The sequence below is a fragment of the Callorhinus ursinus genome, unplaced genomic scaffold, assembly GCF_003265705.2.
Source record: "Callorhinus ursinus isolate GAN/ISIS: 27379988/994484 unplaced genomic scaffold, GSC_fseal_2.0 scaffold10, whole genome shotgun sequence".
NCBI classification, from domain to species: Eukaryota; Metazoa; Chordata; class Mammalia; order Carnivora; family Otariidae; genus Callorhinus; species Callorhinus ursinus.
Window position 1 is genome coordinate 50,871,010 of NW_027397072.1, and position 25,353 is coordinate 50,896,362.

At 37.6% G+C, this 25,353-nt stretch overlaps 1 protein-coding gene across 5 annotated transcripts in view; it reads left to right on the forward strand.

The window, feature by feature from the left end:
* EXOC6B (exocyst complex component 6B) overlaps nt 1–25,353 on the forward strand; it is a 606,254-nt gene that overhangs the window by 103,337 nt on the left and 477,564 nt on the right. For all 5 annotated transcript variants that reach the window (XR_012379776.1, XR_012379777.1, XM_025868421.2 and 2 more), the window contains exon 6: nt 2,609–2,813. Coding sequence is in view for 3 of the 5 variants with exons in the window: in XM_025868421.2 (XP_025724206.1) it covers nt 2,609–2,813 (205 nt within the window). In the remaining 2 variants the exon portion in view is untranslated. The remainder of the gene's footprint in view (nt 1–2,608; nt 2,814–25,353) is intronic.

The following is a 25,353-nucleotide window of genomic DNA, read 5'->3' on the forward strand; positions in this document are numbered from 1 at the left end:
TTATTTTGGTAAAATTCTTCAATGAAAAGTTGTATCATTAATACAAATTTGTTTACCAGCAGGCAGTGAATTCTCATCTATTGAAACCCCTGGTAATAATAATACCCATTATCTTTTAAGAAATCTCTGGGAGTTTGAGTGCCAAATCATGTTTTGATTTGCATTTTTTCACATATCTGTTCAACTCTTCCCCCCCCATATATTGGCCTTTTTTATGTTCTTTTGTGATTTTTCTTTGTTCATTGCTTTTTAAAAAAACTTAAGTTTATATGCTGTAAATAATCTTTACCAAGTTTTTGTTTCTTCTTTATTATTTTATTTTTTTAATGTATAACTTATTTTGTTTTTACTTTGTCAACCTATCAATTGTAGTTTTATTTGTTCTCTTATGCTTATGGAAGCTTTCCTACCTATCAGATAAATATTGTCCCCTTTACTATTCCATTACCAGCAATATTTACTTTTGCATAACCAACAATATTTCTTTTCTTAAAATCTGTTATATCTGATATTAATATAGCCACTCCAGCATTTTTTTTAAAGATTATTTATTTATTTATGAGAGAGAGAGAGAGAGAGAGAGAGAGCACGAGAAGGGGGAGGGTCAGAGGGAGAAGCAGACTCCTTGCTGAGCAGGGAGCCCAGTGCGGGACTCGATCCTGGGACTCTGGGATCATGACCTGAGCCGAAGGCAGTCACTTAACCAACTGAGTCACCCAGGCGCCCACTCCAGCATTTTTATGGTTACTTTTTGCATCCTATCTCTTGTTCCATCTTTTACTTTTACCTCTTTGTATCTTTGAATCTAAAGTGTGTTTCTTGTATAGGACATGTAATTGGATCATGCTTTTTAAATCCTATCTGACATTGTGCCTTTTGATTGGAGTGTTTATTAGTCCGTTTATATTTAATGTAATTATTAATATGGTTGAATTTTACTCTTTTTTCCCCATTTTTCATCTCTTTTTGTTCTTATCCTTTACTCTCTTTTTTGTATTAAATATTTTGTAGTGTACTATTTTAATTCCTCTGTTGATTTTTTTAATGATATATTTTGAGTTATTTTCTTAGAGGTTGCTCTGTGGATTATAATCTGTATCTTAATGTATCAGTCTACTTTAGGTCAGTGCTGATGTAGTTTTGGTAGAATATATAGTAGTGGTTTTGCTTCAGCTTAGCTCCATTTCTTTCTTCCTTTTTTGTTCTATTTTTGTCATATATCTATATATTTTATAAACCCAACAATACGGTATTATAATCATTTCTTTTAAAAATTTTCTTTTAGTGAAATTAAAAGAAGAAAAGAGAAATATTTATTTAGTCTTTTATATTTCACATATAATTACTCTTTCTTATGCTCTTCATTTCTTTCTCCGAATTCAAGTAGTTTCTGTTGTCATTTCCTTTCTGGCTTCCTTTAGGATCTTTTTCAAGGAAGATCTGGTAGCAAGGAATTCTCGGTCTTTGTTTATCAGGAAATGTATTTACTTCATTTTCATTTTTAGAGGATAGTCATAGCTAAAGATTGGTCCAAGATTTGTGCTCAATCAAACTTGAGGCAGTAAGGTTTCCACCCTTTGTCAGTGGATTTGTGTGTGAGCTATGGAATACATTAAAAATACAGGCAGTTTTCAAAACAGGCTGAGCTTTTAACTTTCTGCCAGGGCTTCTACTGTGTGTGTGCCTGCTGCCTCCTAGTCAGCCAGGGATGTGTGTAGTGCTTAGGCCCTTTTGGGTGTCCTACTGCACGAGTACACAGCCTCAGTCAGCTAGGGATGTGCAAAGAGCTATTGGACCTTTCTGTAGGTCTCTTATTTCCATACTTCCTCTTAAATTTCTGGTTAGTCCTCCAGTCTACCCTTTGACCCAACCCAGACAGACTATATTAAGGCCAGGAGAGCTGGATTATTTCCCTCTTTGTTTATTTGTTTGTCCTTCCTTCATCTGGAGTTTTCTACTTTTCCTAATAACGCCACTCATGTTGGCTTCTAATGGGGAAGCTGCTTGTTTTCATGACAAGCCAATATAACCAGTGCGAGGGAGGGGGAATGGAGGGTGGGTGAAGGTGGAGGGTTGATGGAGGTAGCCCCAGGCAAGAACACCACAGAGTTCCATTGTTCAGCTGTTTTCATGAATAAACACTTTTCAATTTGTTCTCCTTTGGTCTATTTCCAGAGCCCTAAAATGGTTGTTTGGGACAGTTTTGTTTAGTTTATATTTGTTTTTGGGGTAGAAGATTTGCTAAGCTCTTTCCTGTGCCATAGTTGGGAGTTTAGACTTAGGTATTTTATTTTATAAGATGATTGTTTTGGCATTGATATGATCATTTTGTATTTTATTTTTTGCATGGTGAATTTCATTGGTAGATTTTCTAGGTTTTCTCTATTCTTGGAATAAAATCTTTTTTGATTGTAATTTATTAAGTCCTTTAATGCATATATTAATTTTGAATAATTTGACATTTTTCCATTGATGTTTTTATTGAAACTTAATACTGGATTTGTCTTAATGTACTATGAAAACTAATTCAGTCTAGAAATTTTACCTGAGGAATACATCTGTTGCCCTAAAGAAGATTGAGCTAAAGATGATGCAATTCCTTTTACAGGCATTATCCTGCACTGAAAACTCTGGAACATCTAGAGCATACCTATCTGCCTCAAGTAAGCCACTATCGATTCTGCAAGGTGATGGTGGACAACATCCCCAAGCTTCGAGAAGAAATTAAGGATGTATCTATGTCTGATCTCAAAGACTTTCTGGAGAGTATCCGCAAACATTCAGACAAAATTGGAGAGACTGCCATGAAGCAAGTAGGTCTTGGGTTTATGATAGGTTGGCCAATGACTTTGCTAGTACTCTGTTAGACATGGATTTCTCTCTGCTAAGTGTCTTAATTGTTGCATGTCATTTTAGGGAAGTCCTTCCTCTTTGTGGGAACACATGATTAAAAGATGTGTTTTAATTTTTTAACAGAGCAGTGAATTATTTACTAGTATATTGCTTTGCTCTGTGGATGTTCAGTAAATATGGATCGATTGTGATAGTTATATAGGGACTTAAAAGAGGTTTTTCTATTTTTTGAATATTTTCCTTGACTTTGGATATGATTTGAAGCCCAAGATTTTTAAAAGGTCTCTTTCTAGGTAATGAGCTAAGTTGTGCTCTAGGTACCTTTGGTTGATTACTTATTATGTAAGCAAGATGTCATGTTATTTATAAATATTTCTGTAATTATTATTTCTGGTATCAATGGGTATCAGTGAAGAAAGTCCTTTTGGGAAATAATGTAAATTATGATCACAGAAAGGGATTTATTTACAGCCTATAAGTTAACAAATGTGTTAGAAATTTTTAGGTTTTTTTTTCTTTTAATATCTTCATCTCTAAGTAATGAAAGCCACCAAGGAATGTCTTGATTTCTTTCTTCTCATTTTGAATAAAAGAGTGCTAATGATTTGCAGTGCTGCTTGCTCTTAAAATTTAAATCACATTGATTTTATTAAAATATCTCAGTATATCTTATGAAGTAGCCTACAACAACAAAGAAGACTTGGTTGTTTATGGAAAGTGTTTGGTTCTACAAACAACTATGTTCTTGAGGAAGTCATTTGTAGTTCTTATCATTCTGGGAAGAAGGAGGGAGCACATCATATTTTTTATCTCAGCAAGTCTTGGTAGTCTTTCAGATGTCTGATTCTGCAGAAGAGATTTGCCTTTTGGAAATTTCTTTCCTAAAGCAATGCAGATATTCTTTTTCCCTCTCTTTTAAATTTTGTCAATGTTACACTTTATAATGGGAATATTTAAAAGTAGTTGATGATAATCCTGATGGAAATAATCATATCATGTCATTTTTTAGTGGTGAAGAAATAAAATTAATCATTGAAAATATATCTTTGTATTCCTGGGTATATATTTTGAGTATAGGAATGAAGGTATTCTGCAAGACAAGTCTCTATTGTGTTTGACAAGTTTTTTTCTAAACTTTTAAAAATAGGAGAGTACAGTACAGAGTCTGTGGAAGCATTCTTTTTTAAAGTTACCTTTTTTTTTTTAGACCTCTGCTTGAGAAATTAACTTCAGTTCTTTTTTGGTGAAAGAGAGGATTCCATGAAAATACAATTATTTCACTTAATGTGGATTATCTGGTTTCACCTCTTAATTATTTAAAGAAATTCAGGCCCAGGGCAGGGAAGTGACTCAGTCAAATTGAGATGGCTTGTAAAGGTCAGATTCTGTGGTAGAATTCAAGTTAGATTGAGGTGAATTTTCCTACTATGGCACTCAGTCTGTGTAAACTATTAGCTATTTGGTATATTTGTGTCATATAAAGAACTGAAGAAAACCATTGTGGATTCAGGCCTTTTAATTAAACTGATAACCCTTTATTCTTCCTATAAAATTTCCTATCAGGTATAGCTCTTATTGCATGTATGGTTATCCTATGCCATGTTAGTTGAGATCTTTGAATAAAAATATCTTAACACATTTTAAGATCTGTAGTACCTAAAAAGTAAGCAAAGTGGGAGGGAGAGAAATTATCATATACTTTGTACATAGTAGTTGTTCAATAAATATTTATTTGAATTCATGGATGTTGGAAAAGAGGGAAAGGATATGATTTATTTTTTGTTTATTTCAAGCCCAGAATGGTGTTTCTGACTTGTGATGGTTTTCTTCATGTTGGTAATGTAGGGAATCTTTCCATTGTGTGGCTCTGCCATTTTTAATGTGGCTTTGAAGGTTACTGCAGAAGGAAAAAGGCCAGGGAGCATTGCATGTGTTAGAGTTTTTAAGGGCTAATCATGGACACAACATACTATCACTTCTACTCACATTTCATTGGCCAGAACCTAATTACTTGGCTTTGCTGACCTGCAAGGGAGGTTGAGAAAATAAAATCTTACTCTATCACTAAGAGGAGAAGGACTCAGGTTTGGTGAATAGTAGCTAGTCTCTGGCACAGTCTACCCTTTGGTCATCAAATATCTCTTCACTTTTCTCTTGTCCCTAGAATACACATGCTCCTTCCCAAGGAAGGCAACCCAATATCCCATCTAGTTACAACATCCATTTCAAAGTCTAGTATCTTCCAGGGATGCTCAAAACTCGCCATCAGATCCAGATGAGCTTCCAGATGAGACGGGCTGCTGACCAGGAAAGAAGATGACAAGTCATCTACAGCTGTGTTCCCTCCCACCTCCAATGAAGAAGCTAGAATAGAATAACTACAACAAAAACTTGAATTTAAAAATGGGAACAGTGGGAGATGAACAGTATTTCCTGCTTCATAAGCAAATCATGTAATCCTTTTGGGTCATCGTTGGGGAATCCTTCTGCCTTGATAGTACTGGGTCTTTCTTGCTTAGACATTAACTCTCTGAGAGGAACTCCTTTGCCTGTAGTTCTCCCAGGCTCCTGGTTGCACCCTGTTTTTTCTTTCTCTATTTTTTTCCTTTTCAGAAAGAAGTGGACGCTGGGGAATATATCTTCCTTAGGTGATCTCTCTTTCTCGTTTTCTTTCTCTCTTTATAGTTCTAGATATCTACACTTACCTCTGTATCTGTACACACACACCTGTCTACGTATGTATATATGTGTAAGTATGTACCTTTGACTGCCTGCTTCCTGCTTCTGCAAATTTAGGGACCCAAGGGTTGTTTTAAGTCTCTGAACAGCCAAAGGTTTATTTAGTCCAGATTTGTGATTTTTGGGCATTATAGTTAGCTCAAAACTTAGGAGGTCTCTGATCTGTTTCTTTCCCATAGGTTCTATGTGGACACCAGACCCAGTGTTCTTTTCTAGCTATAATTTTGAGGAATGGTTTTTGTTTTCTTCTCTTCAGTTTGCGAAGGTAGGCCTTGCCTCATGCCTTTCTTACTTTAATGGCCCTACTTTGAAGCTGTATGAAATAATGGGTAAGAGGACCACACTGGAATTTGATCTTTGCTTCAGGATTGAGTCACTTTGTTCAACTAGAAGTATTATTTGGAATTTATGGCTCAAACTTTTACCATTCTTTTACCTTTGGGATTCTATATGCGTTCAGCTTTCTAACCCTCTGAGGCCCAAGTGTCTGGACTTCCTCGATTTCCTATAATTTCATTTAGCAAACCAGCAGCTTCTTTTTTGTGCCTATCTCTTTTCTGTAATACCTTGCTAGAAACAAAGTAAATGCTGATATATACTATAACCCTGACTCTCCATTCAGTTACAGAGCTACAGGCCCCATAGGCATGTGGTGTGCCTTTTCATTTATTACAGGTTCCAGTTTTACCAGTTGTTTTGCCACAGTATTACAAGGCTCTCCAGGCTTTCAGCTTGTTAAATATGTATTCTTGCTGCCTATTGCCTGACTTCTCAATCAATGCCATTTATTTTAGTTTTTTATTTTTTGTTAAGGCAAAACCATTCTTCCAATACCAGTTTCTGTTTTCCCTAAATAATGCTGCTTGTTGTAAGAGCTAAGCTCTAAAGTCTCATCATAGAAGTTTCATTTTTCCTCATTGGAAGTCCAAAATGCATCTTCCTGGTAGGGTCGGTCTTCTTTAATTGACCATCAAGGGATCCAGGACTCTTCTGACTTGTGGCTCCATCACTTCAACACGTGGCTTCCAACATTGTATCAGTAGGAAAAAGAGTAAATAAGACCCTGAGGATTTCTATGGACCAGGCTTGTAAGTGATACGTATCACTGCTGTCAACATTACATTGGCCATACCTTATACACTGCAGGTGAGGCTTGGATATATAGTCTGCCTGACCAGGAGGAACAAGAAATAGGTTTGGTGAATAGCTAGCTAGCCTCTGCTACAACTTACTATTATACAGCCTCGAAAAAAACATATCTTCTGTTCTCTTGCCTTTTTTGTTCACAATACGTATCTTCCATGTCTCTTGCCTGTTCCCCCCGCAACAATTTCATCTCTTTGCCATTCCCCATCCCCCATATGTTTGCCTTCTGATTTACTAATTCAGTTTTTAGCATTGTCGATGCTGCTATTCAGAACTTTGTTATCATTATTATTTTTAGTTTAGCAACCAGTGAAACCACAGGTTTGGCTTTAGAAATTTGTTCTTGTCCTTTTTTTAAAAAAAATGTTCTAAGTTGTTTTCTTGAGAACGATATGAGAAAATAGGTTTGAAAGTCTTATTAATACTGATAATTGGTCTGGGCTCTTCTAGAAATTAATTAGGTGATTGTGCTTTTTCATGGTGGACATTTCCCTTTGTCTTCTACCCACGTATCCTGAGTTGCTACATTGATCTCTGGGTGGACTTTGTCCTTGGTACTGTGCAGTGATGGAAGAATTGGTAGATTGGTTTCTTTTGAGGATATAGCAGCCAAAACAAACTACCAGAAGGGCTCCACCCTGATTAAAATTTAATGAGCAAATTAGGCTCTAAACTTTTATCTGTTATTATAATCTCAAACTGTTTGTTGTCCCATTTTATCAAAAGATATGTTGCAAAAAATACTACTTGAGGATGATCTGAAGGATATGCAGTTTATCCATTCCTCTGTATTTAAAGTGGTATGTTGTCTCTGGATAGAGCTTTATCAGCAGGTAGCTCTTTGCTTTGATCACGTGTGGTAGGCATAATTCTAGGATGACCCCCAGGATTCCTGCCCCCTGGTGCTGCATGCATCTTGTAAAATCCTCTTCCTTGAGTGCTTGGGCCTGGTATAATCAGGTAGACTCTTTTAAGAGTGAATGGAGATCAGATATAGAAGTTAGATTTAAAGCTGCAGCAGATACTGTACTGTTGGTCTTGAAGAAATAAGCTGCCGTGTTGGAGAGGGACATGTAGCATGGAACTGTGGGCCGCTGGAGGTGCTGAGACTTCCTGACAGCCGGCAAGGAAATGGAAACCAAATCCCACAACCACACGGAACTGAATTCTGCCTATAATATAAATGAATTTAGAAGAGGACCCTGAGTTCCTGATGAGACCACAGGTCTGACTGACACCATGATTTCAGCCTGGTGAGACCCTGAGTAGAAGACCCAGCAAAAAATGCTGAACTCCTGAACCATGGAAACTGAGATAGTAACTGTGTGGTTTTAAACCACTAAGTTTATAGGAATTTGTTACAGCAATAGAAAATTAATATCTCTATTATTTTGGTCTTTTGTTGTTGTTGTTTAAAGATTTATTTATTTATTTGAGAGAAAGAGAGGGCACCAGCAGGAGGGGCAGTGGGAGAGGGAGAGAGAATCCCAAGCAGACTCTGCGCTAGGTGTGGAGCCCAATATGGGGCTCCCCCAATCCTGAGACCACGACCCAAGCCGAAACCAAGAGTGGGAGCTCAACCAACTCCACCACCCAGGCACCCCCTACCTTTTTAAAAGATTTATTTATTTATTTATTTGAGAGAGAGAGAGAGAACGCGAGTGAGCATATTTTGGTGTTGAGTAGAATTACTTTTTATTAAACTGTACATTTTTATTTTGCCTTTGTTGAGCGAAGAAACAGTGGTATAGTCTAGTTTAAAATGGTGTCTAGCTAGATGTCTCTGAGTTTTTCATCTATCTTCCAGTATACCTACAAAGCTGCAGAAAAGTAAGAAGATATGTAAGTATGAAAACTAGGAGAGAAGTTCAACCATTTAGTAGAATCTGAGGAGGAGTTTTAAAATTGTCCATTCTGCTGTTTATTACCTTGTTGAATTTTAAGTTAAGCAGTCTTGTTTTTATTTTCAAAAAATCTTTCATATTCTCTCATATATATATATATGTATATATATATGTATATATTTTAACATGGGATTGGATTAACAGCATTTCATGGACCCAGCTGTGGGTTCTGCCATGGGAAATAGAACCGTCTGCAAAATAGGCAGAAAATCCCTACCTTTTATCCTGTCTTATTTTTTATGTTTCTCTTCTTCCTGCATCCTTCCAAAATACTGTGCATATCTTATTTTAGAATTATCATTTTGGGTTGAAGTGATTTTTGTAAAAAATGTCTAAAGAAATACTTTGTTAATTGTCTGCTGTTTTCTAGTTTTCCTGTTGACACTGATTTCTGTAATTCACTTGTTATGGAATTGATTTGTACAGGAGGGAAGTTCTGTATTTCTTATTTTGATTAGTTTGCCCTAGGCCTTGTGAGGCTAAATAACATTTGTAATATAAACATTCTTGGCTAGGTTGATTTCTATGTGAGGCTGTTTAACAAAGGGAAGGATTTATTTACTTTTAAAATTCTAACTTGGCTTTGCTAAATTATATGGGTTATATAACTGTTGCTTGGAAAAGGAACCGGTTTCCCATAAAGGAGATGGAAGGCTCCTAGGCAATCTTTCTTTAATAATTGGTCTTTAAAGAAACTGACCTTTGGGTGAGATTAGTTGTCTCCATGGTTCTTTCAACCCTTGACTTCCTTTGGTTAAGTCTTGACTAGAGCAAAATGTGCTCTTTTATTTATTGTGTAGAACATCTTTTGACTTAGATCTGGCACAGTACTACCAACTGAGTTAACACAGGCCGTGTAATGACTGCCAAGTAAAAGCAGTTTTGCTGTTGAAACCTCTTTTGTGCTGGATGCTATGCAGTACTCCAGTGGAATATGGTTTTGGGGTCAGAGAAGCTGGTGTTCAGCTGGTCTGGTATTTTTGGATTTATTTTATATTTTCTTTTCTTCCTAATTTCAGTATTTATATATTTGTAACTACTCTTTACTCCTTGGTCTTTGATGATGTGGATGGCCCTGGGGGTGGGGTGGGGGAATGTGAGAGCTGTTTTATAGGGATTCTTGAAATAAGCAGCAATCAGAATAGCAATCAGAAATATGGTAGATAGTCTGATAGTAGGGATTTAGTTTACTATTAAGTCATGTGATAGTTAACAGAATAGATTTTGGAGTCTGGGTTAAACTCCTAGATTTGCCGTTTGTTAGCTATATGACAATGAGCAGGTTACCAAGCATCTCATTCAGTCTTCACAACTCTATAAAGTAGGAATTTTTAATCTTTTTTTCAAAGGAAATCAAGTATTTAGTTTGGTCCCAGGCATATAATAAATGCTTCTAAAAAGTTTTTTCTCCTTGCCTTAAAAAATTATTTGTTATATCTACTTCTAAAATATTTTGACCCTGATTTCAATTAAAAATCACATATATATTAGAAGACAATTAAGTATAAAAGATAAATATCCTTTTATCGATATTGAGTTGGGATGGGAGAAGAAGGGTAGTTTATTTCCTAAATCTGATTTGAAGACAGTGTTGCTATTTGGTTTTGAGCTTCTCTTTTCAGGGTAAAGAGGAAACTATGGTGTGTGTCTATGTGTACGTATATAATAAGCATAATATTTATTTGCTTTGACTAAGCAAAGCATACCAGCTTATTAGGAGAAATTTTCCCTTTAATTAAACTTAAGAGAAAATTATCATATGGATTCTCAATACAGTTTATGGTTTTGTGATGTGCTCATCCTAAAATAGAACATTGCTTAGAAAATCTAGAGGAAGAGGAATTATTACGATACTTACTCCATCTCTTACAAATATATATACATATATGTGTGTGTGTGTGTGTATATAAATATATATATATATATTTCAGTTATTTTAAGATTAACTTCTTTTGGAAATACTCCTTTTACTGAGCCTTGGCTTGTGAGCAATCATACAGTATAGTATCATAAGAATAAACTAACAAGTAGAACAGAATACAAGTACAGAAATTGACTAGATATATTCATATATATATGAATTTAGTAAGTGACAAAGGTGCTGTCATGCAAGAAGCATAAATACACACAAATCAGCATCACACTGTATAGGTGTAAAGTATGTTTTCTTTCGGTAAATCTTATAGGCAGATAGGTCAGCAGAGTGCATGGGAACATCATTCTACTGCCTTTGCCTGGAGGAATGTGATGGGTTCAGCTTTGCTGTACAAACAGTAGGATGTGTCTCAGGAGAGGGACCCTGCTCTCAGATCATTTATGGGGAAGCTGGGAAGAAGCAGATTTGGATCCTTGCTGGTCCAAGAAATGTCTTGGTAAGGGTAATGGTCATATCAGTGCCACTTATATCAGCTAAAGGGACCTAGTATTCTTCAGATGAGCTAAGTCAGTTTTCTTGAACGAGCTTATTGCTGAGCTATGAGAATGGTGAAGGTAGAGAGCCACTAGAGCCCTCCAAGACGACATCTCATAGCAGGGGGGAACTCCATTAATGTGATTGCTGCTTTATTTATCTGTCTTCCCAACTAGTCTGGTCTGTGTAAGAACAGAAATATGGTTTTATTTTTATAGCCCCAGTGCCTTACTAGCGTAGTACTTGGGGACAGTAGATAGTTAATAAATAGTTAATAAATCAATTAATGGCTATTGCGTTATTTAATTAAATTTAATGTACCTACACCTTAACATTTTTCGGGAAAAGACATCTTTTAAAAAAAATGTTCTAAGGGGGTGCCTGGGTGGCTCAGTCATTAAGCGTCTGCCCTCAGATCAGGTCATGATCCCAGGGTGCTGGGATCGAGCCCCACGTTGGGCTCCCTGCTCAGTGGGAAGCCTGCTTCTCCCTCTCCCACTCCCCCTGCTTGTGTTCCCTCTCTCGCTTTGTCTCTCTCTGTCAGATAAATAAATAAAATCTTTTAATTAAAAAAATGTTCTAAGGTATATGCTCTTAGTCTCCAGTTACATTCTTAAGTATATGAAAATGTCTAAGATTGCTTTTTGAATAGATTTTGACCCTTTCTGAAAGTACTGTGGAGGTGCTAAGAGGTTATCAAATTGACTTGTTAAAAATGTTGAATTCAACATATACATTTATGTTTTCTACCTCTTCAAACTTGTAACAACAATAGCTAGGGACGCCTGGGTGGCTCAGTTGGTTAAGCATCTGCCTTCGGCTCAGGTCGTGATCTCAGGGTCCTGGGATCAAGCCCCGCATCGTGCTCCCTGCTCAGCGGGGAGTCTGCTTCTCCCTCTGCTCCTCCTCCCCGCTCATGTTCTTTCTCTCTCTCTCGCTCACTCTCTCTCTCTCTCAAATAAATAATTAGAAATCTTAAAAAAAAAAAAAAAGCAGACAACCTGATTCCTTCCCCAGCTTTTCCCCACCAGTTAACTGCCCTATCCTAGCTCTAGCAGAAGACCAGAGGACAGTAGACATAAGTCAAGGGTAGGGTTACCAAACTCAAAGCAGTGAAAGTTTGTGTACTGAGTATTGAGAATCATCTTGCATTTCACAACCCTCTTCTCTGATTTGATTCCCAGGACTCTAATAGCCAGGTCTATATATCCTTCAGGTATGAGATTGGAAGGCACTGTGAATAATAGGATTAGTCCAAGAGAACTGTCTTAAAGGTATGTCCACTGGGCAGTCCCCAGTCAAATGGACAGCTCAGATCACTTTGAAGTCCATAGTTGACTAGACTGATGTACACGCACAGAACTTTCAGTCAGCTTTTTAGTTTCCCAATTTGAGATATGGGCAGATCACTAAGGATCAGCAGACATTTGAGAAAATCCTCTAACATTACAGCTAGAGATCAGAACAAATACATATAAAGAAGCAGCTTGGAAAGGAGAGAGACTGTGCAAGAAGAAGACAACTAAAAGGCAAAACAAAACAATCAATAGTGTTAGAAAGATAAGAGAAAAAAATTGTACATACAAGCAAGATCAGAAAGCTACACAAATGGAGAAATTCAGAGAGCAAAAAGAAAAGAATTAAAAATATGATAGCAGAGGGGCCCCTGGGTGGCTCAGTCGTTAAGCCTCTGCCTTCGGCTCAGGTCATGATCCCAGGGTCCTGGGATCGAGCCCTGCATCGGGCTCCCTGCTCGGCGGGAGGCTTCTCCCTCTCCCACTCCCTCTGCCTGTGTTCCTGGTCTTGCTATCTCTCTCTCTGTCAAATAAATAAATAAAATCTTTAAAAAAAATTATTTCTAAAAAAAAAAAAATAGCAGAAACTTTAAAGGAGGGTTTGGCAAATAAAGTGGAGAAGATCCCCCAGAGAGGGAGTAAAAAGAAAAAGAGGGATGGGAAGATGGGAAATAGAAAAGATAGAAAAATATTAGGGGGTCAGTCCAGGAGATCCAGCATTTGAATACTAGGTGTTCTAGAAAAAGAAAGCAGAGGAAATGAAGGAAAGGAATTCATAGAAATAACATGGGAAAATTTCCCAAAATTCTAAGACATGGATTTCCAGATTAAAATATGCATAATACAAGGGATGAAAATAGTCTTACATCCAGGTATGTTGTGAGATTTCAGAAGCCAGAGGACAAATAGAAAATCCTAAATGCCTCTAGAGATAAAAAAACAGGATTCGGTGTCAAAATGATTTTGGATTATAGCAATACTGGAAGGTAGACTGAAATGGAGCAGTATCTTTAAAGTTCTAAGGGAAAGTGATCACCCATCCACGTTTCCCTCTCTAGCCACACAATACAAAGCAAGTCTAAGGGTGGGATAAATATGTTTTCAGTAATGGAAGTCTTTAAAAATTTGCTTCCCATAAACTCCCCTCCCTAAAGATATGAGATATTAAGGGCATAGATAGGAGAGGGGGCAAATAGGTTTCTAAGATGATAATTAAGAGGGAGGTAGTTGGTTGACAGTGGGGTAGCAGGCAGAGAGTAGAACCAGCACAGTGTGGAGCAATTTAGGCAGTTTGAAGAGGTATCCTAAGAAAGTGAGAGGAATAGAATACTGGATGGATCTGTACGTATGGAAAGGAAATTCAGATAGTTGGGGAGAATTTGGGAACAGAACAATGCTAAGTACATAAAAACTTAGGTGAACTTAAACATAAGAAAATTTAACCCCAGAAAATAAGTTATGTAAAACAGGAAAAATGATGATAGTATCTTACAGAGCTTGGCTGTGAATTGCATTTATATCGTTATAGTAAATGCTGAAAGTTAACTTACCTAATGAATCCATTGATTTATCTCTGTTTTGGAGGGGTAGGTGAATGGACGCTGTGTGCAGCTGTGTGGTGCTGGTGTGTTATGCATGTGAAAGAGACCTAACTAAATCCTCGTCTTCCATGGTGGAACATCAATAGATAATGCTTAAATCTAACACACACACAGGAAAAGGCAGAAGCAACCCAAGGGTCCATTGACAGATGAGTGGATCAACAAAATGTGATACATAATGGAATATGGTTCAGCCTAACAAAGGAAGGAAACTGACACATGCTACAACATGGATGAACCTTGAAGACATGATGCTAAGTGAACTAAGCCAGGCACAAAAGGACAAATCATGTATGATTCCACATATATGAGGTTCCTGAAGTAGTCAAATTTATAAAGACAGAAAGCAGAATGATGGTTTCCAGGGCCTGGGCTAGAGGATTGATGAATTAATGTTTCATGGGTGCAGAGTCTGAGCTGGGGAAGATGAGGTTCTGAAGAGGGATGGTGGGGATGGTTATGCAGTGTGAATGTACCTAATGTCCTAGCACGGTACACTTAAAACTGGTTCACATGGAAAATTCTATGTTACCTATATTTACCACAACTAAAAAACCCTGAAAAAGTCGGCAATAGCACACATATGCACGCTAGATAGAGGTAAAGGCCGTAAATTCAAATGAGTGGTTGCCTCTGAGGAGCAGGATTTAGGGGGAAGTGGGAGAGGAGGAAACGGTTGCTTTTCATAATGAACCCTATAGAATGATTTGACTATGTGCAACTTAATTATGCATAACTTTGCAGTATAACTTAGATAAAACATATTGAATGAAAAAGAAAAGAAATATAAGCCATCAGTTTTGAAATACATGTATAGTAGACATTGGTAGACTGGGTATGAAGTAGGAAAAATTCCAACTCTCAGGGTACAAAGGAAGAGTGCCCCTTATTTAAGGGACCACTTGTACTTATCTTTATTATTCTTGGTTTTCTTTTCTGCTCTGTGTGGGGTAGTGGAGGAGTCTCCGTTTTTCAGATTCATAGCTGTAATAAGATGGGATTGTAACTATGTGTTAGATAGAAGTTAAATTAAGGTCCATTTGGTTCTCTGTTGTATTGTGTGCCTTATTAAAGAAGAGAACAGATTAAATTTAATATAATGGACATTATATATATAATATTATATATATGTTTATAAACGTAAAAATCTTGAGGGTGATGATAAAGGTTGAAAATTTGTGATAATCAGAATGATCTCTTTCCCTTGCCTTGAATCCTTAAGATAAATATTTACCCCTGTTCAGAAGAGAATATGAGTTCTTCACCTTCCTTTGGTTGCAAAATCCATGTCACACTACCCGCCCCTGACTCCTTCAGACCCATACGCTCATTTCGATCATCCTCGGGCATGTGTTCTGATGAGTGAGTGAGTGGTCCCTGCGTAGTTTCAGGAGAAGAGGAGGAAAGAGGGAATTAGAACAGTGAAGGAAAACAGTGCTGATAGGCCAGGCTTCCTGTAATTGGCTTGGACTCAGAATCTTGTGGGAAAGAGCCAGTGGCCTCATTATTACTTTATTGGGAAACTAAACTTTCTGTTGAATTTAAAATAAAGGAACATGACCCACACTATGAAGTTTTTCTTGGGTGGTTTGTACAATAACTGAACTTCATACCATTACAACACTCCTGGGATTTCCTACTCCCCCAAGTATCATGAATAAATGTACCACACTAATGTGGAAATGAGGTTCAGTTCACTGAACTCACTTTTTGACTTGAACTTGAGACCAGTACTTTAGATCTGAGTTATGAGGTGGAAATAAATTGATCTTATTAACAAATAAGATGCTATCTGGTTGTTTTTTTATTATGTAATTTAACCTCTGAAATATGCAAGGGTATAAAAGAGGTTATTTAAAAAGGTTGCCTTAAATATAATATATAAATACACAGCCTAAGTGCTGTTAAACATTACTATACTGGGGCCTAAGAACGACTACCTTATTATCCGATAAAGTTTAGATGTGGTCAGGGACAGCCTCTGTCTACCGTTCTAAAGATAAATGGAAGCAGGATGTATTTTTCATCTCATCGTTGGAATGAACTATTAAAGCTTATGTTTAAAGGTAGTGATCTCTCATCACAGGTCTGAAGAAGCTAGTATTCTTGTGTTATATCTGTTTATAAAGTTGCTATCTTTGCTTGTACATGGATGTTGTTTTTTCAAGTCTGATATAATTGCATGATTGAAGTACAGAATAAATATTTAAAAGCAAAGGCTTACTTCCCTTTTACTTTCTACCTCTTTACATGGTTAGATGCCCCCCGCTTTTTCCCCCCTCCCCCTTTCTTTTTCCTCTCTCTGAGTTCTAGAAATCCTGCTTCCAAGACCTGAGGATTCAGCTTCTTCCTAAGCTTACATGCTGACCACCCGAACTGAGAATCTTTTATTTTTAAAAATCAACTATAAGATTTAAAACCATAATAGAGGGATGCCTGGGTGGCTCAGTCGGTTAAGCATCTGCCTTCGGCTCAGGTCATGATCCCAGGGTCCTGGTATTGAGCCCCACCTCTGGCTCCCTGCTCAGCAGGGAGTCTGCTTCTCCCTCTGCCTGCCGCTCCCCTTGCTTGTGAGTGCTCTCTCTCTGGCAAATAAATAAATAAAAATCTTTAAAAAAACCCATAATAGACTATTAATCAAATTTGGATTTGTTTTAAAATGGTTGTAAATCTGGGACGCCTGGGTGGCTCAGTCCATTAAGCCTCTGCCTTCAGCTCAGGTCATGATCCCAGGGTCCTCAGGTCATGACCCCAGCTCTGCATCAGGCTCCCGGCTCAGCGGGGAGCCTGCTTCTCCCTCTGCCTGCTGCTCCCCCTGCTTGTGCTCTCTCTCTCTCTGACAAGTAAATAAATAAAATCTTTAAAAAAATGGTTGTAAATCTTTCCCATTTTTTACTTAAATGTGGTTAAATCTTTGGACCCTGCCAGCAGATAGTAATTTATTCTGTTTGCATTCCATCTTAAATTTGGTGAGTGCTTTCTCACATTTAGTTTTTCTCTACCCTATGTTTAGATCTATTTAATGTAATTCTATAAAATAGATCTCATAGAGCATGGTAGATATATCTGGTCATTTCAATTTCCTTTTATTTTATTAATACTTTCATTGGACTAGTGGGATTATTATACCTAAAAAAAAAAAATAGGTTTCTTATATAAGTGACTATAGAAGTTACTGTAACATTATATAAGTAATCAAAGTGGAATTAACACCAAGCAAAGCTACTTTTATGTTAAAAAGATTGTGTTTCATTACAATGGTTATAAGAACACACTGAGAGAGTGGTCTGAGAATGTTAGACCCTTTAAGAGATTTAGGATTGGACGGCAGGAGACTGATTCCATCGCCGACACTCTCAAGGACAACAGGCATTTACTTTTATGAACTTGACTTGCACAAATTGAAGACTAGGAGAGGTGATGCCTTCTTTTATCTTCGTCATGCAGTTTTACTGATAATACAGGATACAGAGCGGCAGTCAACCCTCTTTGTGATAATTTTTAGAGAAAGTAAACTCATGTCTATTCCTGATCAAGTCTTTCTTATAGAGGTGCCTGGGTGGCTTAGTTGGTTAAGCATCTGCCTTCAGCTCAGGTCATGGTCTCAGGGTCCTGGGATCGAGCCCTGCATTGGGCTCCCTGCTCAGAGGGGAGTCTGCTTCTCCCTCTCCCTCTGCTCTGCTCTCTCTATCAAATAAATAAATAAAATCTTAAGAAACAAAGCCTTCTTTGTAGAAAAATTTTTGTAGTATTTTCAATATTAAAGGCATAGGTTTGGAGTCAGAAAAGCTGGTTTAAACCTGGATCTATCACTTATAACGTGCCTGAGCAGAACACTTAACTTACGCCTTAATGTGCTCTTTTATTAGTAAGGCTCAAATATGCTGACGTATATAAAGCACTTAGCACTGTGTCCCATACAGCAGGTTCATGGCATGTTGGGATGTTTGTGTTTTGAGAGCTATGTAATTTTATCAGGTAATTGAAGTCTTCATTGGGGTACCCCGGGTACTGATAGCTTGATACCAGCCGGGTCTCCATCTCTCCATCTTCTTAGTAAATGTTTGCAGCTGCATTTTTCTGTGAGTGTTTTTAAACAAACTGATCTGGGAAAGCATGAACCACTACTTTTGGAGGGGGAAAATTGTTTTTACCTTAAGAGGTTTTCCTTACTATTTTTAGGCTTCAGTGTTAAATAAATGCAGGGTTTTATTTGTTTCTGTTTTTTTACTATATTTAATGTCAGTGCTTGAAACCAAACGCTACATCTGTTTAAATAAGCAATTCGGGTCATAGAAATTAGTGAGACTTACATGGATCTTTATTTTGTTCTTGGAAATTTGACTTGGGGCCCTTAGCCTCTCTACAGTCTCCTCAAATAACTTCACTCTACATCTGGTGATTATATTTCTCAGTTACTAGATAGACCTGTACGCTGAGCTCAAAGCAGTTTCTTATCTCCTTTTGTGCTAATACTTTTTGGTATGAACATGACAGTTTACTGGTGGGCTTTACTCTCTTTTCAACATCCCTAGACCCCAGCCACGTGTGCAGAGCGTAGTGGAGCCAAGTCTGAGGTTTGGATCTAGAGCATTCCCTAAATCCCCGTGGTGTGTGCTTTGACCTGGGTGATAGCTCTTACTGACCCTGGAGAAATTCCGTTGAGAATTCCTGGGATTGTTGTATTCTCAGCAAGTGCTTTATTCTTGTCCTCTGCCAGATGTTTTCTTTACTGAGCATAAAAACTCCATCCAAATAATGCTCAGGGAACTGTTTTGTGAGGGAAAAAAAGGAAAGGAAGAAAAAGAAATATTCAAACATATTCAGGAAGGCTAGAGAAACCAACCTAAGGGTGTTCTAGAACACGAGGAATCTAGCTTAGTTGTATATTCTTACATCCTTCTAGATTTCCCTAAAACTCTAAAAAGTGTTAGCAAGTGATGCCAAAGTAGTTAAAATTTCTTTTAAAATTTACATACAATAATTTTTTTTCTTTGGTGTACATGAGTTTTTAAAACATGCATAGTTAGAGTCATGTGACCACCGTTCCAAACAGGATACAGAACATTTCTATCCCCTTTCCAAATTTCCTTGGGCTGCCCCTTTGTAGTTAAATCTTCTCTCTACCCATAGCCCCTGGCCATTGATCATGACGTGTATCAAAAATATAGGATAGGAAGCACATCAAACAGGTAATGAGGACTACTGGAAACTAATTAATTATTGCGCGGCTCCTCACTGATTGGAAATGTGGCATTTCACTTACTCCCTTTCTATTAGGATCTTATTAGAGAAATAAACCTCAAACCAAAACATAGAAAAGTAGTTAAATTTTCTCAGTTAAATAGTGACGGATGATCACTTGAGTTGTTGCTTTTTTTAGGCCTATGCAATTCTAAGCTTTAGAGGCTTTGTGACCTTTGAACCTGACTACTGGGATGGATTATTTCTTTCTTCATTAGAAGGTGAATAGATACAGAGCTGCACCAAGATAGCTAGGAAATGTAATAACACCTTGGACTAGGAAGTATGAGGAAGTAGTCAGATCATTAGAATTGAATTTTTTACTCAAAGACTCTTTGTTCTTTGTGAGAGACTGCAGAACAAAACAATGAGCAGGAGTTTATACTGGGAGCTGAAAGTTTTCAGTTGGCTACATTTTATTTGTTTTGAAAGCTTGCAAAAAAAAAGTTGTTTTGTTGACAAATTCAGGCTACTTTACCTTCCTGACATACTTTTTAAATTGCACATCTATAGCAAATTTAGAACAGCTTTCGATTATTACTTGTGTGTGTATGTGGAGGAGAAAATTCTCTGCAGATTAGGGCATTTGTCTGTGGGGGAAAGAAAAGGCTTTTTCAGGTTGTGGTGCCTACTTGCACACGTGTGTGTTTGCTTAAACTTAGAAGTCAGCCAACCATTGAGGCCTCTGAGTGTGGTTAGCTGTTAAAACAAAACAGTGATAATGGATGTTTATATAAATTTTTAACTATTTGGAAATTTCTAAAAATTGAAAAAATATCATTTTCAAAATCAGAGTGGCCTTTCAGGGGAGATGATTTGTGCTCTGTATCAATGAGATATTAATGAGATTGGGAAGGAAACAGAAAATTTGAGTCTTTATTTTTGGAAAACAGTCATGCAGTGCCACTGCTTGAGGTGTGTCCTGTCCTGGAGCACACCACTCTGAAGAAGGTGGAATGTGAATCACGGGAGACCCCCTTGCAGGATACTAGGTAATAAAAGGGATCCGGGGCCGGTGTTTGGAGAGGGACCCTGTAGCTGCTAGGATAGAGTTCAGGAAGTAGAACTAAGATGATAGTTATTTACTGTCATTTTTCAAGGGCCTGTGTCTGAGTTGGCTTCATTTTTTTGTTTCCAAAGAATCTAGCTCACTGCTTTGTACACATTAGGCATTTGGCAAATTCTTGTTGTATTATACCTACATAAACTTTTCCCTTGGCAGAGCACTTTTGCAGTTAAGGACAGGGAATCTACATGGATATTACAAAAGTTTTAATATTTTCCTCCTCTTTTTAGGCTATTAATTTTGTGTCAAAACCTATGACTGTTATATTCAACGTTGATATCTCAAGATGCAATTAATCTTTGAAATCCTAGGTGAAATTTTTTGCTTAAGTATAATTTTATCTGGATTCTCTTTCGGTGAGTTTTTCTCCCTTTGAAATAGCAGTGAATTTTTTTTATTGTGGTAAAGTTTATATAACCTAAAATTTGCCTTTTGTATCATTTTGAAACGTGCAGTTTTATGGCATTAATAAGAACATTCACAGTGTTGTGCCACCATCACCACCATCCATCTCCAGAACTTCTTCATCTTCCAAAAATGAAACCCTGTAACCAGTGAATTTTAAGCTTGTAATTTGTGCTCCAGTACTGATTGAACAAATACAGTCTTTTGTATGTATGTTGAAGAACTCATGATTGCTTTATAGGGAAGAAAATGAGGCAAAGAACAAAATTGGAATTCACACAATAGCCTTTTAAGTAGGCTGTAATTCTCAAATTTTATAGATAGGTTTTTCTGTTCTTCAATTTCCTTAAAAATTTTGTTCAGAAGCAGCAACTGGGAGTGTAGCCCTTACTCTCTTAGAGTCTTTCCAGTCTGTATGTATTGTGTATTTCTGTGGTCTTTGTATCTAACAAGATATATAGAAATATATCTACCTTAGGTTTGTGTTTAGTGCCGCTATTGGCTGGTTTGAACCATAGTCATCTTAATCTACTTTTGAGAGCTATACTGTCCTTGAATATGGTAATTTTATCCTGGTGTCAGAGAATTTAAGGATAAGGAAAGGAATACCTTTTTTTTTTCAGTCGTATAATTTTATTTTTTTGATTTAGGCTGAAGTCGGTTATTAATTTGTACCTTTCTTTTATTTCTAAATAAAGCATATGAGAAAACAAGCAAATGCCAAAAAATAGTACAGCCTACTTCCCAGCAGAATGACTTTAGCTCGTCTTAGTCAGCTAAATATATGGCTCTTCCTGCCGCCCTGATGAAGAGGCTGTGACCTCACTGGGCATATATTCTGTTTGCCTTTTCTGATAGGTCTTCAAGAGGAGCTGGTCTTTTAACATTGGAGAAGAGACTGTCCATAGTGATAGTTTATAGACATTTTTGGGACATAAACCTTTTGAGAATCTAATGAAAGTCATGAATGCTTTCCTTAGAAAAATTATCGTGTGAATGCAAATCTTTTATGAATTGTCAAGGGACTTAGGCACTCTCTGAAGTGTATCCAATTGTATATCCCTTGTGGGAACCATCTGAATTATTAAAGTGCAGTATCAGTGTCAGATTCAGTAGTATATTCCAGGATCCTACCTTTCTAGCTTAATTATGATTTGTGAAGATTACATAGTAGAAAGGGTTGACTAGAAGAGTTGTAGCCGTCTCAGAGTTTAATTTTATGTCATTAGTGAAAATGGATGCCATCTTCCCCAACACACTGACGAGTAGGTTCAAGGTGTTGGTAAACTTTTCCGAGTGGCCCAGTTTAGATAGCAGATAGCTGTCAGGGAATAAGTTGACCTATATTTTATTTGCCTGTGTAAGTTGGATAAGATTGTGTTTGCCAGACTGGTTTGGCTATGACTTCTCAGGTATTTTTGTCCTTCCCCCCCAACCCTTCTTCCTGTTGTGTGGGTGGTACAGAAGAAATAGGGAAGGGTATGGGGCGCCTGGGTGGCTCGGTCGGTTAAGCATCTGCCTTTGGCTCAGGTCATGATCCCAGGGGCCTGGGATTGAATCCCACATCGGGCTCCCTGCTCTGCGGGGAGCCTTATTCTCTCTCTCCCTCTGCCTGCCACTCCCCCTGCTTGTGCTCTCTGGCTCTCTCTCTCTCCCTCTCTGTCAAATAAATAAATAAAATCTTAAAAAAAAAGGGCAAAATGACAATGAAAAAATGTTCTAATTTTGACTTGAGATAGATAGAGATAGCATAGTATGAGTAAGCTTACAATTGGTATTCATTTAAGTATTCCGTAAGACACAAGAAGGTGAAGACTTCATCTTTTTTTTCACAGAGGCAGTGCCCCTCTTTCTTTATGTGTGACCTTGACTTTTAACCAATGTCACAGAGAAACTGAAGACGATTAGGCAGAGACTCTCTTGGCTTTCAGCACTCTTGTTCCTCAACTATCTGTATCTCCACCATTCTTTATTGCTTCTGCTCCACTCTCAGAAAAGAGGCTGTTCCTCCTGTTCAGGGCTGTTCGTTCCACTCCTGCTCAGTCTCCTTTCTTTGTTCTGTCAGTCATTCCCTCTTACTTCTCCTCTTTTTTTCAACCTTTCCCTTTCAGTGACTCTTGCCACTTTGCACTTGACATGCTCAGGTCTCCTCTCATTGGCCTATCACCTCAGGCCCTCTTCCCATCACCATACCACCCAGTGTTTCTCTTCCACATTTCCTGCATCACTGAATGATATCATTCATCCAAGATAAAATTCCGCCATGATAAGAAAATTGGTAGTTGTGTGGTGATCTAAATGTAGTGAGTAGTATAGCAAAAAAAAGGTTGTGGAATGGGGAGGGGTATATGTAATACTGTAAAGTAAAAATGCATTGTATTAGTAAAAGCAAAATATTAGAACTGTGGAGATTCCTACTTCTGGGATGGTTTGGAACTTGTAATAGAAATAGAAATAGAAAACTAGAAATAGGGGTGAACTAGATTAGCGCATGGCAGCTCACTAGAAATTGTCAAAGATTTTGACACTTCAAAAGAAGTTGAACTTTTATACCTATATCTGTATATTTATATTTATAAATTATATATATGTACTACTTTCATTAACTTGGTGGTTCTAAACTTTTTGGATTGTGGACTGCCTTTAGTAAACATTTTTGTGTATATGTCCTCCTCGTGTATGTATTATTTATTTAAAATCATATACGTATGTACTACTCTCATTAGTTACTATCTTAGAGCAGGAGATATATTTAGAGAGAGATCCATTGTTAATAATGCATTTGTATCTTTTCAAATAGTCTTCTAGGTAATTCTAATTTTGGAGGGGCTACTTTCTGTCAGATATGCTTCGATCATCCTTATATTTACTATAGGATGTATTTGACACGGGGCTCATACCAGGAGTATCAGTTATCCATTGCAGTTTAACAAACCACCCCAAACTTAATGGCTTAAAATAATACCGTTATTATTTCTTATGTTTCCGTGGATCAGCACTTGAGGCTAGGCACAGCTAGAGAGCTTGTTGGCTTCACCTGGAATCATGCATGTGGCTGGCTGGCAGTTGGTGTCAGCTGTTATCCTTGTTCTCTGCATGGACTTTCATCCACTAATAGGTTGAACTGGCTTCCTTATGGCACGGTGGTCTTATGGTTTAGACAGAAAGAGCTGATGCTGCTAGGCCCCTTAGGACCTAGACTCCAGAGTTTGGCTGTGTTTGTCACATTCTCTTAGTGGAAGGAAGTCACAGAGCCAGTATGGATTCAAGAAGGTGGAGAAATGGTCTCTGCCTCTTTGATAGGAGAAGCAACAGAGTCACATTGCTCAGTGATATGCGCACGGGAGGCATGATTCACTGGGGACCGGTATTGTAATGGTCTTGCCACACTAGGTTGAAGTCAAGTCTTAACCCTGCCATTTTCTTGTCCTTTGCATGTACTAGCATTATTACTATTATTTTCAAACTAGTTTCTTTCTAGGAATATATTAAAACCATTTGTCCATTTTCTACAAGTTTAACTAAAACTAGATAACATAATCTAATTTTAACTAAGCACATGCGATCCACAATACATCACAAAAAATTGAAAGAGAATCAACAAGTGAGAGTATTCGTATCAATCACTTTGCACTGTTTTTTCTCACTATAGTATTTTCCTTTTTTTTTTTTTTTTTAAGTGGGTTCCACGCCCAGCATGGAGCCCAACTCAGGGCTCAAACTCACGACCCTGAGATCAAGACCTGAGCTGAGATCAAGAGTCAGGTGCTCAACTGACTGAGCCACCCAGGCGCCTCAATATTTTCTGAATTCCATATATGGTACATGACTTTCTGACATATAGGGAATGAGGGTATCAGTGTCATTTCTTAAATCAAATGTTAGTAAAACTTAGTTCTTCTTTTTTTTTTTAAAGATGAAAAGAAATATAAGTACTGATGGATTGTTGTGCAGAGCCTTGGGGGTAGACCTACCTCACTTTGGAGACCATTAGTCTAACCGATGTGGAAAAGTTACGTGCCACACGTCTGTGGCAGCGGTGTGCCCGTTAGTGTCAGCGCTGACAGAAGTCAGGGATTCAGCATGGCACTCTTACCCCTATGCTAGACTAAGCCTTAGAGTCCTTCTTGATGCAGTGACCTCGGCCAGGCTTCACAAACAGATCATAGGTGGTACAGGGGATACATTATATTTGTCATTCTGGTTGTAAGAGATTAATTTCACCTGTGGAAGAGGTTCAGTGTTCATATATTTCACAGTTGGCATTTTTGGAAGGACCTCATCAGCAATATGTGTGTACGTATGTATGTGTATTTGGGGTTTATACGAGGGAGTCGGGGAGACTATGGCCTTCCATCTCTACTTTAGTAATTAATGTTTTACATCATTAACGGCAACCTTCTTTTGGTTTCCATATTCAAAAGAAAACATTTAAGAATATTTTCGTATGTTTTTAACTTGTGTTTAGACAGGAGAGGAAAACAAGTGTTTCTTTCCAATGTTTGAGGTCTGTTCTAATCCTCTTCCCTACCAAACTCAGTTCACAGATGCAGTCTCCTGAGGTATGTGAGTTTACTTATATGAGTTCTTTAGCTTTTGATGTATGCTTGTCCTATTGTGCTGTTGAAACAGTGAGCTTTTACTAGGGCGTTTTCTTCTTGAATAGCTACTTCTCTGATAGCTGTGCTTT